At 33.2% G+C, this 17340-nt stretch overlaps 1 protein-coding gene across 8 annotated transcripts in view; it reads left to right on the top strand.

The window, feature by feature from the left end:
- The window catches only part of ERBB4 (erb-b2 receptor tyrosine kinase 4), a 1132189-nt gene that overhangs the window by 734860 nt on the left and 379989 nt on the right, over positions 1 to 17340 (top strand). For 7 of the 8 annotated variants that reach the window (XM_067026811.1, XM_059053753.2, XM_067026812.1 and 4 more), the window contains exon 4: positions 9415 to 9549. The exons of the other annotated variant lie outside the window; for it this stretch is intronic. In XM_067026811.1, the coding sequence (XP_066882912.1) occupies positions 9415 to 9549 (135 nt within the window). The remainder of the gene's footprint in view (positions 1 to 9414; positions 9550 to 17340) is intronic. 8 annotated transcript variants of the gene reach the window in all.

Here is a 17340-nt window from a genome sequence, read left to right as displayed (position 1 = left end):
TCTTATTTTATGACTTCTTTATTTTGTAAACTTTTGTCTTTATTTATTATCTTTGGCATTACTTTAACATTATAGACATTTTACAAGAGACACCCAGGCCCCCAAACCATTTATTTGTTATTTTTAAATAGCCTCTTAAAACTCTTGATGCTTAAAATCGTATTATAAGCATTTTACAAGATTAAATCATTCTGCTTTCTCTTGCTTTATTTTTTATTTGCAAGTCTTAGCTTGCCAGCAACAAACACATACAGCAATATTATTTGTTACTGTCATCAAGAGAAATCATACTTTTCTGAAATACTCTAAAAAAGTAGTGAAGAAATCACACATTGTGAGAAGAGTTATTAAAACTATATAAACTAATATCGTAGGTGAGATATTTGAAAGTGACCTTGTAGTTTATCCCAGGCTTATTGTATTAAAGCCTGTAAGTAAAAGGGACAAATCATTTCTGGGCACTAATATGACTTTCCCCCTTACTGGTAATGAAAACATTGAACTCTATGGATTTGTTCTACTGAAGCAATTACATTTTCTGGAAAGTTGGAGCAGTTATTTAAGAGGATTGTTGTCTGTAATGAAGGCTTTCTGGTGGATAGGGGAATACAAATATTTGATCTTTATGTAAAGGAGTGTTCTATTTTAATAACAAGAAAATAGTGAATTTTTTATTCTTTTTTATATACTTTTGATTGTGTTCATCTTTTTTATCAGAGAGATATTCACTTAATGTGAATTTTTTCATCCAACTTCTAGAAGCCATACTTTGCTCTTTATTTTTATAATTATTGATATAGTTTTAATGTATTTTTCTAATATATTGTAAAATATCATTTTCAAAACATTGAGTCAGATTCCCCTCCCAAAATTAAAAAGTTAGGAGGGTAACATCTGGTACATTAATTACTCAGTTTTTTCCTAATAACTTCAAATAGAGATCAGGTTTACCTCAGTGCTTTGTAAATGTTTCACACATAGGAAGATCCATTTTCAAATAAATGGAAATAAACCTCTTGACTTAAAAAGTTACACTTCAAAAATAGTATGCAAGAGGCTAAACTTTATTAATCATTGGGGAGGTACAAATTAAAATGATACCACTTAACACTAACCAGAATGACTACAAAGAGACAGATAGAAAAAAACAGGGGTTGACAAGGTTAAGAAGTAAGTAGATTTCTCATACCCTATGGTTGGGAATTTAAATCGGCAAAAAGCACTTTGGAAAACTGTCACTGTGGTCCAGCAATTTCACTTCTACTTATGTCTACAACATCAATGTGCACATATGGTCACTAAAGGCATATTCTAGGATGTTCCTGGCAGCAATATTTGTAATAGCCCAAATGGAAAATACCCATCATGGGAAAATGCCCATCAATGTAGAATAAACAAAACATGCAATACCGTACAGCAATGAAAATGAATAATATGGGTGAATTTCACAAACGTAATGTTGAGCAAAAGGGAGTCAGACAAGAAGAATGCAGACACTGTTATCCCATTTATGTATAAAGTACAAAACTGTGTGAAAGCAATCTTGCTCAAAGCCAGGATAAAGCTTTCAATAGGGAGTGAAATATGAGGAAAGCTTCTGTTGTGCTGGAGTGTTCTATGTCTTGATCGAGTGCCAAGTACATAAGTGTGTTCAGTTTGTAAAAACACATTGCATATGATATATGCACATCGATGTATGTATATTGTACTTCAATTCAAATTTTGGAAAAAATCTTTATGCCTGTTCAATTCACAAGGTTTATGTTTTATAAGTATATATAAGATGCCAAGAGATTTCTTTTGACTCAGTGTGGCAGAGACTGCTTGTTGTCTCCCAATTCCATTACATCTGTCTAAGTTTTAAATAGTATATAAAGCTTAGCTAGTCATATAACGCTCAGTACAAAGACTGTGATTCCCTGCCTTTCGTGCCCAGCTGTGGCTCCATGACTGAATTCAGACCAATGAGACATAAGTATTGTATAATTGTCTTGTGGCTGTTTGCAGGGACCCTCTTTAAGAGACAACATAATCAGTGAATGGCTATTTGAGTAATTACTAAATATAAAGTGTAATATAATCAACAACTGTGTGACAGATCCTATGATTACAATATTCCCATTATAGAGTTGAACAAACTGAGTCTCATAAATGTATACAAGGTCACACATCTAGCAAGTGAATAACTAGATTTTGAACTTAGTTTTACCCAGTTAACTACATTTAACCTCTCTATCTTTCTTTCTATCTTTCTATCTATCTAGCTATAGTATACAATATATTATGACTTTAATATGTAAGATGGATTCGTGGAGATGGTAGGTTAGAAGCAAAACGTTGAATCTGGTATGAGATAATAGCACTTAAATTAAGAAGGAGCAAGGAATATAAAAAAGAATGGGAAAAATTAAAATAAACATTATGAGGATTTTATTTAGGGTGTCATGACTGACTAAATATTGAGCCGGAAGTATTAGTTACAAATCTCAGGTTTTGAGTCTAATTGACTTACAGCATGTTATTTCGATTGTAATGGAAATAAGGAAATACAGGGGGAGTACAAGTTTGAGAGAAATTATTAGAAGAAAAATATCAAACATGTTGACACACACATAGAATTATATAATGAGGTAAGAGGACAATTTGAGAAAGAAATTCTGTATTTGTAATTTAAAGCCAGTTACAAGACAAAATTTATTTTTAAATTTTTCCAGAGAATATGAATGTTTAAGTGGATTACTAATTTCCTAATGGATAGAAAGAATTGATACATTAAGGTCACACAAATTGTATTCAATATTTTATGTAGTTTATAATGTAAACATCAACTAGTGCATAAGGAGAAGATATCACTATTATGTTATTAATTAAGCAACTAAGAACTTTTTACAAATGTTAGTCATGTTCTGAAGATATCAGTATCATTATAATCATCAAAACCATTTGAATTTCTACTATGTGCTTTACACTTTCTTTGGTACCAGGGCCGCAGAAAAATATATGTCATGGTTCTTTTCTTCTAGAGACCTACATTATGATAGCGGAGACAATATACAAAGGAATAAAGAAGATAAGGTGGCATTTGTTCTGTTAGATGAATGGTTCAGATAATCAGTGTCATAAAAGTTAGAGGCAATTCACCTCTGAAAACTAGATGGTCATAGTAGACTTCTCAGCAGAGCTAGGACGCAAGCTACAACATATCGAAATCTGAGAATTGTTTTGGATCCTGAAGTATTAGTACCTTGGAACATTATGGAGAGAATTACTAAGCTCCATTCAATTGAAATCAAGATATTTTTGTCACTATTTTCTATCTTAAACTAACTTTCAGTCAATGAATCTAATAATTTCTTCTTGAAATTGCCTTGCTCTGTTTGAAAAACTGTCCACTGTTATTTCCTAACATTCGGTATCCAGTACCCACATCCATGAGCTTTTGACTCTGATCATCGATCTGAAATACAGAAGGTTACATCACTCATTTACATTATCACCCTCTCCCCACTCCCAATACAAATGTGACATTTCAATTTTGCACACTTCAACTCTCCTTATATCATCTGTATAAAAACTTCAAAGCTTGATTGATGATGAATGAGCTATTGTCTCCTCAAGCACCCGGTTCTCATTAGCCTTTAGAGTCTCAGCTTATTAATAATGAACCTTGAGGGCTGACCCAGTGGGGTAGCAGCAATTCATTGTGCTCCCAGCTGAAAGGTCTGGGTTTGGGAAAGATACAGGAATCTCTGGCCCAAGTCCATTCCAGAGATGATGTATTAAGTATCACAGGTGGATGATGTGAGCTATATTACTTTTGTATCATTATCTGCCAACAGACTCTCGTAGCTTAAGGTGATGATAGTGAGAAAGATACGTTGCTTTATGTCTGAGAAAATCCAGTAACTGCTTCCTGTAGCTTCATCTTGAAAATGGGCTTTTGCCACTTTGGACTTTGACTTCTTGATTGTGACCTTTGGCTTCGATAAGCAATAGAATTCTGATGTATGCATTATTCAGATGTTCCCAATTAGACAAGTGCAATATTTCTAATCTTTATTTACCTTTATTATCATTTTAATTCTAAGGTTGACCTGTAAATGCACCCATGCAAAACAAGACATTTAAATACGCAGTCAGGGATTGAGGTTAAGTGTTTCATTCTTGCTTATTAGATATTTCTTATATCACTGTGCTTGTTAGCTTTTTGAGTAGAGGTAAAATGTTTACTATTGATACTGATCACGTAGACTAAAGTGAAATATGGCTAACTGCATTTAAAATTATAATCTTTATTTTGTAAAAAGAGAAAGACATTCAATCTTATTTATGAATTGTGCTTGGGGGTCGAAGCAATTCTGTTGACTCCTTAAACCTAGTAAGAAGGTCATATTAACCTGTATTTTCAGCAGGGATGCTACATCACAATCAGGCTATTTCTTACAGGGCAGGGGCAAAAAACAGCCAAGATTTAGTATTTTATCACATTTTCTTTTGTGAGAATATATTTGCAAAATGTCAATGATTCTCTTAATGGTAACTCATCCCCCAAATTCACTATAATAACTAGCATTTGTAAAGAAATGAAAAGCACAAAATAACTATTTAAATAACATAATTTAAACTATTTAAATAACAAACATTTCCTTCTTCATTAGACTCATGCAAATGAGAATCGAGGGAAGAAATGGTTAAATGTACAAACTGCTGTTGTGGATTGGATTGGAACGCTGAGCACAAGTACTTTACACCTTCTTTAAAATGTCATACTGACACTTTACAGCTTTCTAAAAAGTAATTTTAAGGAACAATATGAGGTAGATTTATGGTTCACTATAAAAACATGCATTTAGACTTTTGTGTAGCACATGCTAGGTAATTTGTACAGGTTTGGGGGAATTTTATCTGTCTGGGATAGCTCATAATCATCATTATTCACCTGATAAATGATAACTGAATTTGGTAAACAAAATAGATTTAGGGATACCAATAAATATATCTAAGTGTACCTTATAAATATTAAATGTATTGCCTGCAGTAATTTTGCACATTATCAATTATCAGCATTTTGTGTAATAAAAGCTATTTCTCTTTCAACTTATAAGAACTCTAACCTCAAAATTATATATGTATTTCATTTTTTTATACTCCAGGTATTATATTTTCTTTTATGAAGCAAACATTTATTGTGTATCTGGCTTGTGCCTTGCATGATAGACACTGGGGATACAGTTTTGAACAAAACAGAAATGACCCCTGGCTTAATGAAATGTAGGACCAATAAAAATCAACTGTAGAGTGTTTATGGAAAAAAGATAACTTTCATTCTTACTTCGATTTTGTCAGATTGTAATTTAAAATTAGGAACTATAACAGAAGTTAATTGATCGATGTTGGTGACAAATATCAGGGTACAATCTTTTTCAGTTCAATTTAACAAATATTCATTGACTAAATATTGCTCCAAGTTTGATGCTATAGATACAGCACTGAAAAATAGCCCTTGCATTCATAGAGTTTAGTCTAATTAATTCAGTTACAAATCATGTGCTATATATGCTAAATTTAACACATTGGAGAGTAATGTGGATTACAGTTTACTTAGTCTGAATAAAAAAAAAAAGTCATGCTTTTTATTTTTCTTTTTTTACTTGACTAGCATGTATTAATCTAGTAGGAAGTGTTTGAGACACAAACATATATAAGTGTTTAGTGGAGTTTTTTAAGAAATGAAATTATACTTTTTTCATAGAAAGTTATATTTAATATATCTTATTATATTTAATGGTGGCATTTTTAAAGGAGACATAGTTTTGTCAACTTGCTGGAAATATTTTTATATAATATGATAAGAAAATTCATAACAGATTTTTTTCTACCAATTGTTTCAATGACCAAGAATCTATTTGTGTCTCTCTTTATTTACTGTGATATATTTCCTACAGGGAAAGTGAAATTCAATGTAATGAGATTACCTTGAACTTCTTAGTTAGTCAACATTTTTTGAGTCCTTCCACACTTCCAGGCATCTTTGTTTGAATATCAGTGAAGTCTGGATCTCATTTGCCTATCTTCCTTAGAAATTGTCTTTTTGTCACGGTCTTAAAATATAATTATTAATCAATTTATTTCATGCTAATGGGATAGAAACTCTTGGTGTAACAAAGGTGGTACCTTCTAATAAATCTTTAATAAAACTGATAGAAACTAATCTGTTAGCAAAGGTAGATTTAAAGTACAGCTGGACACTTTTCTGGTATCGTCCTGGATAAATATCTTACCAAGCTTTTCTCTTTACCATCTTTGTCCCTTTTTCTAATGTAAACATATAATTTTTAAAAAGCCTTTATAGTCAGTGAAGGCAGACACATGAGCTATCCCTTTTGTCCAGCAAATAATCTGTGTCTTTTAACAACTTTCTTGCAGGTCAATACCTTTCCCTAGAATTTGCTTAGTCCAGCAATAAATCTAACTGAATATTTCCTCACAGAAGCATATTAAATTAATATTTTAACACTGTATAAACTTATAAAATAATGTAAACCATATAAATGAATAAGTGAAATTTTGACATTATTTTCTGACATGTTTAAGTAATCAAGTTGATCAAAAGAAAATGTAAGATGAAATGTACATTAAAATTCTATAAATATCAATAAAATATACATTTTCTGATTGTGAGGTTATGACATTCAACAACAGATTATGGTCTAAGCCAAACATAATGGAAAAAAAGACTATTTTCAGGGAAAATATACATATACATTATTAAATGCTAAAACTTTATAAATCCTCCTGATCCAGAATTGCTAGCAGATGCTGGGTTTTGAATTCAGAATGTAAAAATCTCATCCAGATTGATCATGACTGTAGTCTTAATTTTAAATTTTAACATGTAAGATTATACTTGAATTATTATTGCCTCTTTTCTAAATCATTTTCCAAGTATAAGCCAAGCTCTTGAACAGAGTATTTCTAAGAAACCAATGTCAACATTGGTCACAGATTAATTTTTATCAAAGAATAGGATTTGATGAGGTTATTATTCAGTATAACATAATCTGATTCTATTTGAATATTTTTAGATAGGAAGTTGTAGATGGATACTGTGATCCGTCAGTATGAACTATTTGAATTAAAATGTAACTCCTGAAAAATATACTCTTTCTACAATGTTTGAGCTATTACCTTTTCTCGTCATATTTTATTTTTTAAGTAGAACTTTTCCAAATGTAGACTGAAAAATAACCTTCATTTCCTGGATAGCAGTCAAAATCTCGTTTCTTTGTCACCTAATGAAGAATTGTTCCTAGAGCAGAAGAGCATCACCTAATGTCTCATGAGAAAGCTATTAGTATGAGATCGTCACATTTCTTAGATAGAGACAATGCCAAACATTAGTGTAGAAATCCATTTTCACAATCTTTATTTCATCTTACATCTCCCCTCTGCTTTGATGAAGGTTGTATTGTTAGGTCATGAAAAGGAGTGAACTGGGTTTTAGAAGTAGAAAGATGATCCAATATCTTTTTGTTTCTTTTTTTTTTCCCCCTCACTTGAGGAAATGGATCCAATAGTCAGTGAAAGGATTAATGATGGAAATGGGATTGATTTTAAATGTGGAAACCCCTGAAATGTCAAAATTAATCTGAAGAATTTTATATATGCAAAGTAGTAAGGCATTATATATATGACCACCAATCTTACTTCCACAAATACCTTTTTTTTATGGTATTTTCTGTTCATTCTTTTATACCCCTTTTTGGTTTAAGGGGACTCTTAAAGGTTTAGCTTGGGAAACTGCACAGGAGAGATGATTTTCTTAAGGCCAGCACAAGAGATGGAGTTAGTTGCCTTCCCAATATCATGGACCTCTTCTTCCTCAGTAACACCCCTGCACATTTGGCTTTTGTTTGAATAACAATATGTTCCCCTAAATACTTGCTCACTCAGCCTCTCTTGCACTAGGAATGGCCATGGAATATTGTTCTGGCCATTGTAATGCAGACATAATCCTTGGGGAAAGCATGTCTTTCCAAATAGAAAGTTGAAGCATCACCAGGAGGAAGTCTCCTGCTTGCTCTTCTGTCTTTACCTTGCCTTGAATTCAGACAAACACCTTTAGATGCATCAGCCATCTTATGCCTTGAATGAATAAAGCCAACATACATAGTAGGTTGTGGGTACTGCAGAACAGCTAAACTAATATCCACACTGACTCTGATAGGTTTCTTATCATGTGAGAAAAATCATCCCTTATCTATATAAATTACTGTTAATTGGACTTTTGTTATTTGTATCTGGATGCTTTATGGACTGATATATGATTTCTCTAAACTTGTTCTTGTATTGGATAAGAAGAAAAAATGTGGTAGATATTGGGTAGGAAGATGCTATGTGTATTTCTCACCAATTTCTTAAAATGATAAGAATAGTATTTTCAGAGGGAATATCTACCTTTTTTCTGGATAACCTAAAGCTATCTGAATGAGAATCTATGTATATGATCAGCCATTGTTCAGAGAGGACCAGTTAGTTGATTAAGGCTAGAGTAGTGAAATAGAGAATCAAGTAAAACTTGGCTCTGATGCACACAATCCGACAATCTTGCCCTTATTCCAATGAACCAGAGTGTTTTTATAGTATCTTGCTTTGTGTTGTTCTTAATGAATAATTGGCAATTCTGTTGACTACATTTGAGATGAACAAAGAACAGTTTTGTGATTGAAGCATTAATTTTGACTTCCACTTTGCGCTAATTACTTACCTAACTGATTCGTGTTAATGTCACATTGACTGAAACAATATTTTTAAGGGAAATTGACAATTTGTAGCCAAAGCCTTAAAAATATTCACAATCTGTCTTAAAAATATTCACAATCTGTGAATGTTATTTATAGAAAAAATGTTTAAGAACTAATCAGAGAGAAACAAGTTAAATTAACAATAAGAAGGGATTGGTTAAATAAGCACTGGTTAAATAAGTACTGCTTAAGTTATACCCTGACATATTATATGCTCCTTGGAAATAACAGAATAATATTTAATTACTATTGAATACTCACCATTTAGTATTAACAAAACTAGCAGGTTATGAATATTATATGCAATATTATTCCAATTTCAGAGGAAATAAAAAAGACTGATAGCATCTGTAGCAAAAAGTGAAGAGTGTTTCTCTCTGAGTGCTTGAATTATGAGTGGTTGTTTTTCTTTGTATTGTTCAATGTTTTCAAATTTCTGCAACCTCTATGGCTCAGGAAAAAGATATTTTTAAAGATATCTTGGCTGTTAACAAAGTAACTGTAATTTTAACACTGAAAATAGCTTAACAGTAAATCATTTTTATTGACTACCTTTTATCATCAAAAAGTTTGACAACAAATCTATGTTTGTTTGTTTGTTTTAATACAGAAATCCTAAATGGTGGAGTCTATGTAGACCAGAACAAGTTTCTTTGTTATACAGACACAATTCATTGGCAAGATATTGTTCGGAATCCATGGCCTTCCAACCTGACTCTGGTGTCAACAAATGGTAGCTCAGGATGTGAGTAGCATTATCCTTTTTAATGTCTCAAAAGATTCTTCTACCTCTTGTTTTCACAAGAATGGCTTATGTTTATCATGTCATTAATAGTATTTTGAATTTTGACTGCATCCATTGAAATGTTTAGTTATGTATGACAGGACATTCTTTTTGCTTCGAATTAACTCTCCTTTTAGAATGATACTCCCTCTTTACAAATTCTCATTTTCTTAACCTGATCCCTTTTGCTAAATCTAAATTATTTTACCATATTTCTAATGTCTAAGCAGGTGGTCCATTGTCCATAAACTTAAGGCTGGTGTGTAACTGCTACTTCAACTCTTTGTGACTCATACACCACTGAGAAAAAGGTAGTAGAACAAAAATGTACTTTCCTATTCACTGAAATTTTTAGATAAGAAATAAAAACCAGTGAAAATTTTAGAATTCCTAAGCCTTCATTTACCCCTAAAACCTTCATGGTAATACCTTATGACAATTCTAAACACTATAAATAGAGTGGAGAAATATATATTTCATACAGAAGAAATATATATTACATTTTGGTTTTAGTCATTAGCCTAATAAACTAGCCAATTTCCCATTCTTAAAGTATATAGTATTTCTACAACAGAGGATTTATTAGATTCAAAGTGTTTAATATGATTAAATGATAAGCAAGTAATATTTGAGCTCTCATTAAACCCTTTAGAAATTATTCTGCTGGGAATCTGTTTCACTTTCATAAAGCAGGCTATGTTGTCCCCACATTTATTATTACTGACATATGTATGGGAACAGAATCTTTATCAAGAATTACCCTGGGTTTTATATTTCTCATCTATTATTATGTTTCCCATCTGAAATCATAACTATCTTCACACAGTTCAATGATTATTTGCAACAGTACTCATTGTGTTATAGCACTTTTGTAGGAAATCAAATTCCAAGGGACAATTATTAAACTTCTTGATGGTCCTAATAACAGAGAAATATGAATATACTTGACCAAATTGACATCTGTGTTTCTAATAAGTGGCTAAAACTTTCTTTGAAAAGTAAAGTAACATAATTTGCTTGTCACCTTTAAGCAGAAATTTGTATGAGATATCATCTTTGTTCAACAGTGTTCAAGTTGCATACCTTGTAAAATTACATGTGAATGAAAAATTGAATCTGTCCACACTAACAAAGCAAATGATGTGCTTCAGACATGGCTTCCATTTTTCAGTCTGCCCATACTGTAGTACATTTTATATGAGGGGGGAAAACCATAATGTTTGGATAAGATGAAAGGCCTACTGACTTTCAGATTATTAGTTATTAGCCTATAATGCATGAATGAGATCAGGCAAGAATAAAGCCCAAGACAGAAGCCAAAGGGAATGTGTCCACCAGCCTTACAGGATATGGAGCAGGAAAGGTGTGAGGAATTTACTGCACTTTCACAGATGGTATCTCTTTGTGTTATTCTTTTGAGGGCAAATTTGGATGTTTGTGGCTATAATTAGGCCCCAGTAGCTGTAGTTTTTTTGCATGCAAATAATTGCAGGTACACAAACTATAAATGCAGAGTAGAATCATAACGAATGATTCTTTACAGATTAACCACTAATTGCTTGTTGAAGTTTTATTCTTTACAAATGAGTTCTATTTGCTGACACATTATATACAGTGCATGATACCATATCTGATAATAATAAATTGGCTGGCCTTGAATATTGGTTTTCCATGGCTTTATCCTGAGTCAGTTTCTTCATCTACCTTCTCCCCATTGGTGATTAGTGGCAGTTCTCATGGTTTAAATTCAGCTTCCCCACTAAGTTCCAGAACTACCCACTACCAACCAATCAAATCACCCAAGTTAAGACTGAGTTCACCTTATCTTTGGTTCTTGACATTTATTTAATTGCTAAATTTGTGGAATTTGCCTATTTGTTCATTGTACATATTTTTTAATACCATTGCTCTAGTTCAAGACTTCGTCTGTTGCCTGAATTCTTGGAACAATCTCTGAATTCTTAATATTTTTTAAGGCCATGACCCTTGTAGCAATCTGGTGAACCCATAGCCCCCTTCTCATAATATTTAAAATAAATAAATAGGCTCAAAATAAATATTTTATATCATCAATTAATATGTATAAAATCAATAAATTTATAAAATAAATTATAAAGGATTACAACAAAATAAATTATATTGAAATACACTTATCAGCATACTTTATGTGATATAGTAATAGACTTCTTTATTATTATATTACATAAAGTATTCTAACAGTGGGATTAATATGTAATACAGTTTGAAATAGTAATTGGCATAAATATTATTTTAGAAAGGGAAGTCACTTTAACAAATGCTGTTGGGAAAACTGGATAGCCACAGACACAAAAATGAAGTTAGATTTTTATCTTATGCTATACATAAAATTAACTCAACATGGTTTAAAGACCTAAATGTAAGACCCAAAACTAATGTAACATTTCCCCCATCAAGTTCAAGAACCTCATAAATTCTATCCACAGCCCCTTTAGGAGCCCAAGAACCCTTGGTTAAGAGCCCCTGTGTTTAACTACTCTCCTTGTCTTCAGTCCTGACAACTCCACCTGACAAAATGCCAGCAAGAGTTGTATTTAATGGAAATCTAACCATGACCCTGTCTAAAAACACTGTCACTGCAACTGACTAACGTAGGGTCAAAACCAACGACTTGGAGTTTTCAGCAGATTCCTACTTATTTTCCCCCTCTATAGAATGAGTTCTTAAAATTTTTTTGTCTGCACTGCCCTTCCTCTTTTGTTTGCTGGGCAAATTTTATTCATACTTTAAGATACTCATCAGTTGTTATCTCTTCTAAGAAGTGTTCTCTTCTATAAGCAAGATTAGGTAACTTTTCCTGTGTAACCCTATAATAACCAGTGCTGAACCCTGGCATTGTCTCACTCTAAAATGAAAAGTCCTTGTGGACAAGGTCGAATTCATCATCCTGTCCTCTGTTCTAGCACATGATAGATGGATAACAGATATATACTGAATAAATAGATAAACATGAAATAGATCAGGTCATAAATAGGAAAATCAGATGATTTCAAGTTATATTTTATTCCATCCATCACTTATATTTAAGAGAATGGATGTGAAGAATAAATTATAATCCACAGACAGGTATTTTATCCATTTCAAGTCTATTTCAGGTAAAGATGGCAATACACATGTATATGCTTAATTTAATTTATACTTATATAATTATGTTACACTATTTCTATTAATTATATTTATTTTCTACTTATATTTTATTATATTTATAATAATTATAAGATAAAATATGTGTCTACTTTTCCTTTAGTGTTTGGAGACACTGATTTGTTTAATAATTGTAAATATGTTCAAATCACACAATTTTGACAAAGAATTTAAGGATAATTGATTCTTAAGTGATATTTTGCAAAGTATTTCTTAACATATGCTTTTGGTACAATACTAATTCTTTTTTTTTAACATCTTTATTGGAGTATAATTGCTTTACAATGGTGTGTTAGTTTCTGCTGTATAACAAAGTGAATCAGCTATATGTATACATATATCCCCATATGCCCTCCCCCTCCCAGGTGGTCACAAAGCACCGAGCTGATCTCCCTAAATCTAAAAAAAAAAAAAAAAAGGTTCTAATGAACCTAGGGGCGGGACAGGAATAAGGACACAGATGTAGAGAATGGACTGAGTACTAATTCTTAAAACAGAAAAGTGCAATGTTTTCAAGAGCAACCTGGCTTTTTATTGACATACCTTTTGGCTATAATTGAAACAATGAGGAAAAGGTTTGAAATGTGTGGAAAAACAATTTTTAAATGATACTGCTTCTTTCAAAATATGTTACTTTGGAATAATTTTAACCAAATTGTACTTTTCAAAATATTTGAGATACTTCAATCCAAACTTTAGCAGGATAAAGGAGAGATGAGTGTCTTTTTTCTTGTACAGATCCCTAGCAAGACTTCTCTAACATTCTAACATCCTTGAATAGCTATGTCAATAGGGCCTCTTCAACAAGCTGACCTTCAGAGTGAAAAAAAATCATATAGTGAGCTATGTTTCACTTACCTGGAGCTCTATAAAAACACTTATCAACATGAGAATATCAAAATGATGGAAATCACTTGCCCTCTAATAATTAAGCAAATGGGAGTGTATCAGAACCTGAACATGGAAAAATAGACAATGATATTTTCCAAGAAGATGTATAGTTAAGAGAATGGATTTAGGAGTCGAACAGGCTTGTTTGAAATCTAACATTGCCTCTTACTAGTTATGTGACCTTGGGCAAGTCACTTATGCTCTCAGCACCTCCATTTCCATGACTATAAAAGGAGAGAGTCAAGAGCTGAGCTGAGGGCTTCCCTGGTGGCGCAGTGGTTGAGGGTCCGCCTGCTGATGCAGGGGACACGGGTTCATGCCCCGGTCCGGGAAGATCCCACGTGCCGCGGAGCAGCTGGGCCCGTGAGCCATGGCCGCTGCGCCTGCGCGTCCGGAGCCTGTGCCCCACAACGGGAGAGGCCAAGGCAGTGAGAGGCCTGCGTACTGCAAAAAAAAAAAAAAAAAAAAAGAGCTGAGCCACTAGATTTCATGGTGGTCAATTAAGACAAAGAACCAATAAGAAGGTAACACTCAAGCCTTTAATCACTTAAGGCAATAGTATAAGCAAGAAGCTGCAGTGGAAAAAGCACCAAGGCCTCCACCGTGCCATTTTTCACCATGGAACAGCTCCAGGAGAGAGTCAGATGGATCAGACGGATCAACACAAACACAGGAAATTGTCTCACTGCTGAGGGAGCCCCCAAGCAAAGGCTCCTGCCTGAAGTTTTATGGATCTGGGGGGCAGAAGGCAGGTGGGAGGGAGAAGGGAAAGGGCTGAGAGTGGGAAAGTACTGAGTAATGAGCCAGAGTGGAGAAAAAGTATCTTCAGGGTTCCCCCTCACCCCTCTAAGGACATTTCAGCAAAGGCACCCAAGGCAGGCACTTGATAAAGAGGCCTGCTACTGGAAGCACCTGGGCTAGGAATGTCAACATGCTTAAAAGCACGGCTTGTCACGGAGCCCTGAGTCCTCCTTGACTGCAACTCCCTTCAGAGACCTCAGCACATTGACTGTGCACCACCTCTGCTGTAAGGAGGGCTGCTTTCCTCTGTGAGGGCTGCCAGGTAAAGCCTTCGTAGCTACCTATGGTCAGGCTTGAAAGATCACACATAGGTTCTTGGCTAAGAGTTTATATTATCAACTTCCTAGGTTTATTATGGATTATTATGAGGAAGAAATGAGTTAATATGAGTCAAAATTTCAGTGATTTCTTATAGTAAAGGAATAATCTGTCTTCTGATTATGATTTGTTTTTTTCATATGAGTTGACCATATGTGGGCAGAATTATTTTTATATGTGACAGTTATATTTTCATTGTATATCAATTAGTTGACATTCTATTATGTTTCTGTTTCATGTGTGTTTTAGTATCCAGAAGATAATATTTCATAGCTTGATCTCACTGAGACACTGAAAGCTACAACACTCAGATGCTGCAGATCCTAGTCTTTTTTTTTTTAGCTTGCACCAGATGCACCTCTCATTCTCAATTGCTTTCTAAAACCAAATACCAGCTAATGACACAGTGGGAGTGTGGGGCAATTGGAAGATTCATGAAAGAGCATTAAGTTCACAAACATAATTTGAAGACTAATTGTTTGTTTAAACCACGTGTTCCACCTGCATTAAAACCATTAGTAAAACTTAAAACTATATTTTTCTTTTAATGACTCTTACATATCTTAATAATTGTCCTCTCCTAACTAATACTGCATGTTGTATCCTATCTAGATAATTTTGTTGAACTAGAAAATAATCAGATGTCAAAATACAGTTAAACTTGATTTTCTTAGTTTATCATCTGTCGTTACTCCTTCAGTGTTAAAATAGTTACGTAAAATACATGCACTCTTCAAAGTTTAGAATTTTGTAGTAGAATAAAAAACAAAATTTGCCCACAATGCATTTCAATACAGCTTCAGTTTCTGTGTATTATATACACACATATCCACTTTTACGTAAATGCATATATAGAATCAAATTATGCATATTGTTTTTAAAAGTTTTAAGATAAAAGTTTTAATTAGGGAAATAGAAAAATGTGAAAAAGCATTAGAAAGCCTAAATGAATCTGCATGAACCCAAAAGATAGTTCTTGGAAAAGATGTATAAAATAAATTCTTCATGAATCTCATCTGACAAAACAAAAGAATGAAAAGTCACTTATTGAATTCAGATGCAATTTTTCTAAACAAAATATTAGCAAACAGAACAGAATCTAGGAATATATTTTTTAAAAATAAGAGCAAGTGGCAGTTCTGCCATATTTTTTATCTGTTGGTGATAGAGTAGGGACTTGAATCTGACCCTTATCTGAGAGGGCCTTTGTCATTATATTTATAAGAAGAGGTTTTCCAGGTTGACTGAAATTCACTCCAGGATAAACTGTTATGTAAGCATGTTACAAGATACAAGCACAATATATCTGCTAGCTTGGTTTTCTTGTTCTTTAGTTTCCTGGAATAAGAGTGTGTTGTTTCACTTTTTGAATAAATTTTTTATGACAAATCTTTATTTTCATCAAATTCAATAGTTTTCTTTCAATTAACTTTTTCATCAAATAGTATATGTACATAAAATTAAGGAAGTATGATCTTTGCTTTCTAGAAAGTGATAGAATATTCCTCAGGGGTACTTTACCGCAACCCCAGGCGGCAGAATGGAAAAATTCTCTCACAATAGACCTTTCCTAGCTCAGTTCAGTTCTCATATTTATCATGTATTTCATGGGGTATTTTATTTTATTGCAAATCATATATATATATGCATTTGCGTATAATATATACTTATAAACATATTGTATAAATCTGTGTACACATACACTTACATATACACACATTGTCCTCAATAGTTTATGATTATAAATTAGTTTTCACTTTCCTTTTACATATAAACCACCTAAAATCTGGAATAAGTTCCATAGTCTCTCCACTCTGGCTGTGTTCTCTTACCGCCAACCCCAGCTTCTGCCACAAATGACTACAGTAAACCTCACAGCTGTACTGGGTACTCCCTCAACTGCTCTGAGGACCCACTATACCCCCAATTTCCTCAAAGCATAAATGAGAGTAGTTATTAACATGATTTTACTACTAATAATAATGTTTATTGAGGGGCAGAGAGGCCCAAACTTGACTTTTGTGTTCCTGCTCTTGTGTTGTAGGTGAGGATATCCCTAACTATTGGGACCCTCTGACCATTTGTAAACCTTGAGAACCGACTCTTTTATTGTCTCCTAGGCTTTTTGCCCCTTCTCCAGATGAAGGCTCATGTCATTTTCTGTTTCTGAATTAGTAGAAACATCAATTCATTGCGTAAGAAAGTGCCCACTCCAGGCATTGAATATAATGTGGCTTCCTTACAAGAGTTTTAGTAATACATGTCCCAAAGCATCATCTCTTCAGTCTAAAATTATATCATGTCAGTAGTGTGCCGGTAAAGGTTTAATAACCTCTCTTCACAAAATAAAGAGGAAAACATGCCAATTTGTAGAGTTTGCTGATTTTCATGATGTAAACATTCCTAATGTTATCGCTTTTTAGCAACCAATGTGGATTTTGGAAGAGATGCCCACTTAGCATACATTTAGGTAGTATTTCCAGCATAGAGAGTCCATAGATGTGAACTAATCAGGAAATAATGAATTTTAAGTACATATTGCCTTTTTAAAATAAAGTT

This window comes from Kogia breviceps, chromosome 2 (assembly GCF_026419965.1).
Source record: "Kogia breviceps isolate mKogBre1 chromosome 2, mKogBre1 haplotype 1, whole genome shotgun sequence".
In the NCBI taxonomy this organism is placed as follows: domain Eukaryota; kingdom Metazoa; phylum Chordata; class Mammalia; order Artiodactyla; family Physeteridae; genus Kogia; species Kogia breviceps.
Note: the sequence above shows the minus strand (reverse complement) of the source record. Positions and strands in the feature narration are given on the sequence as shown.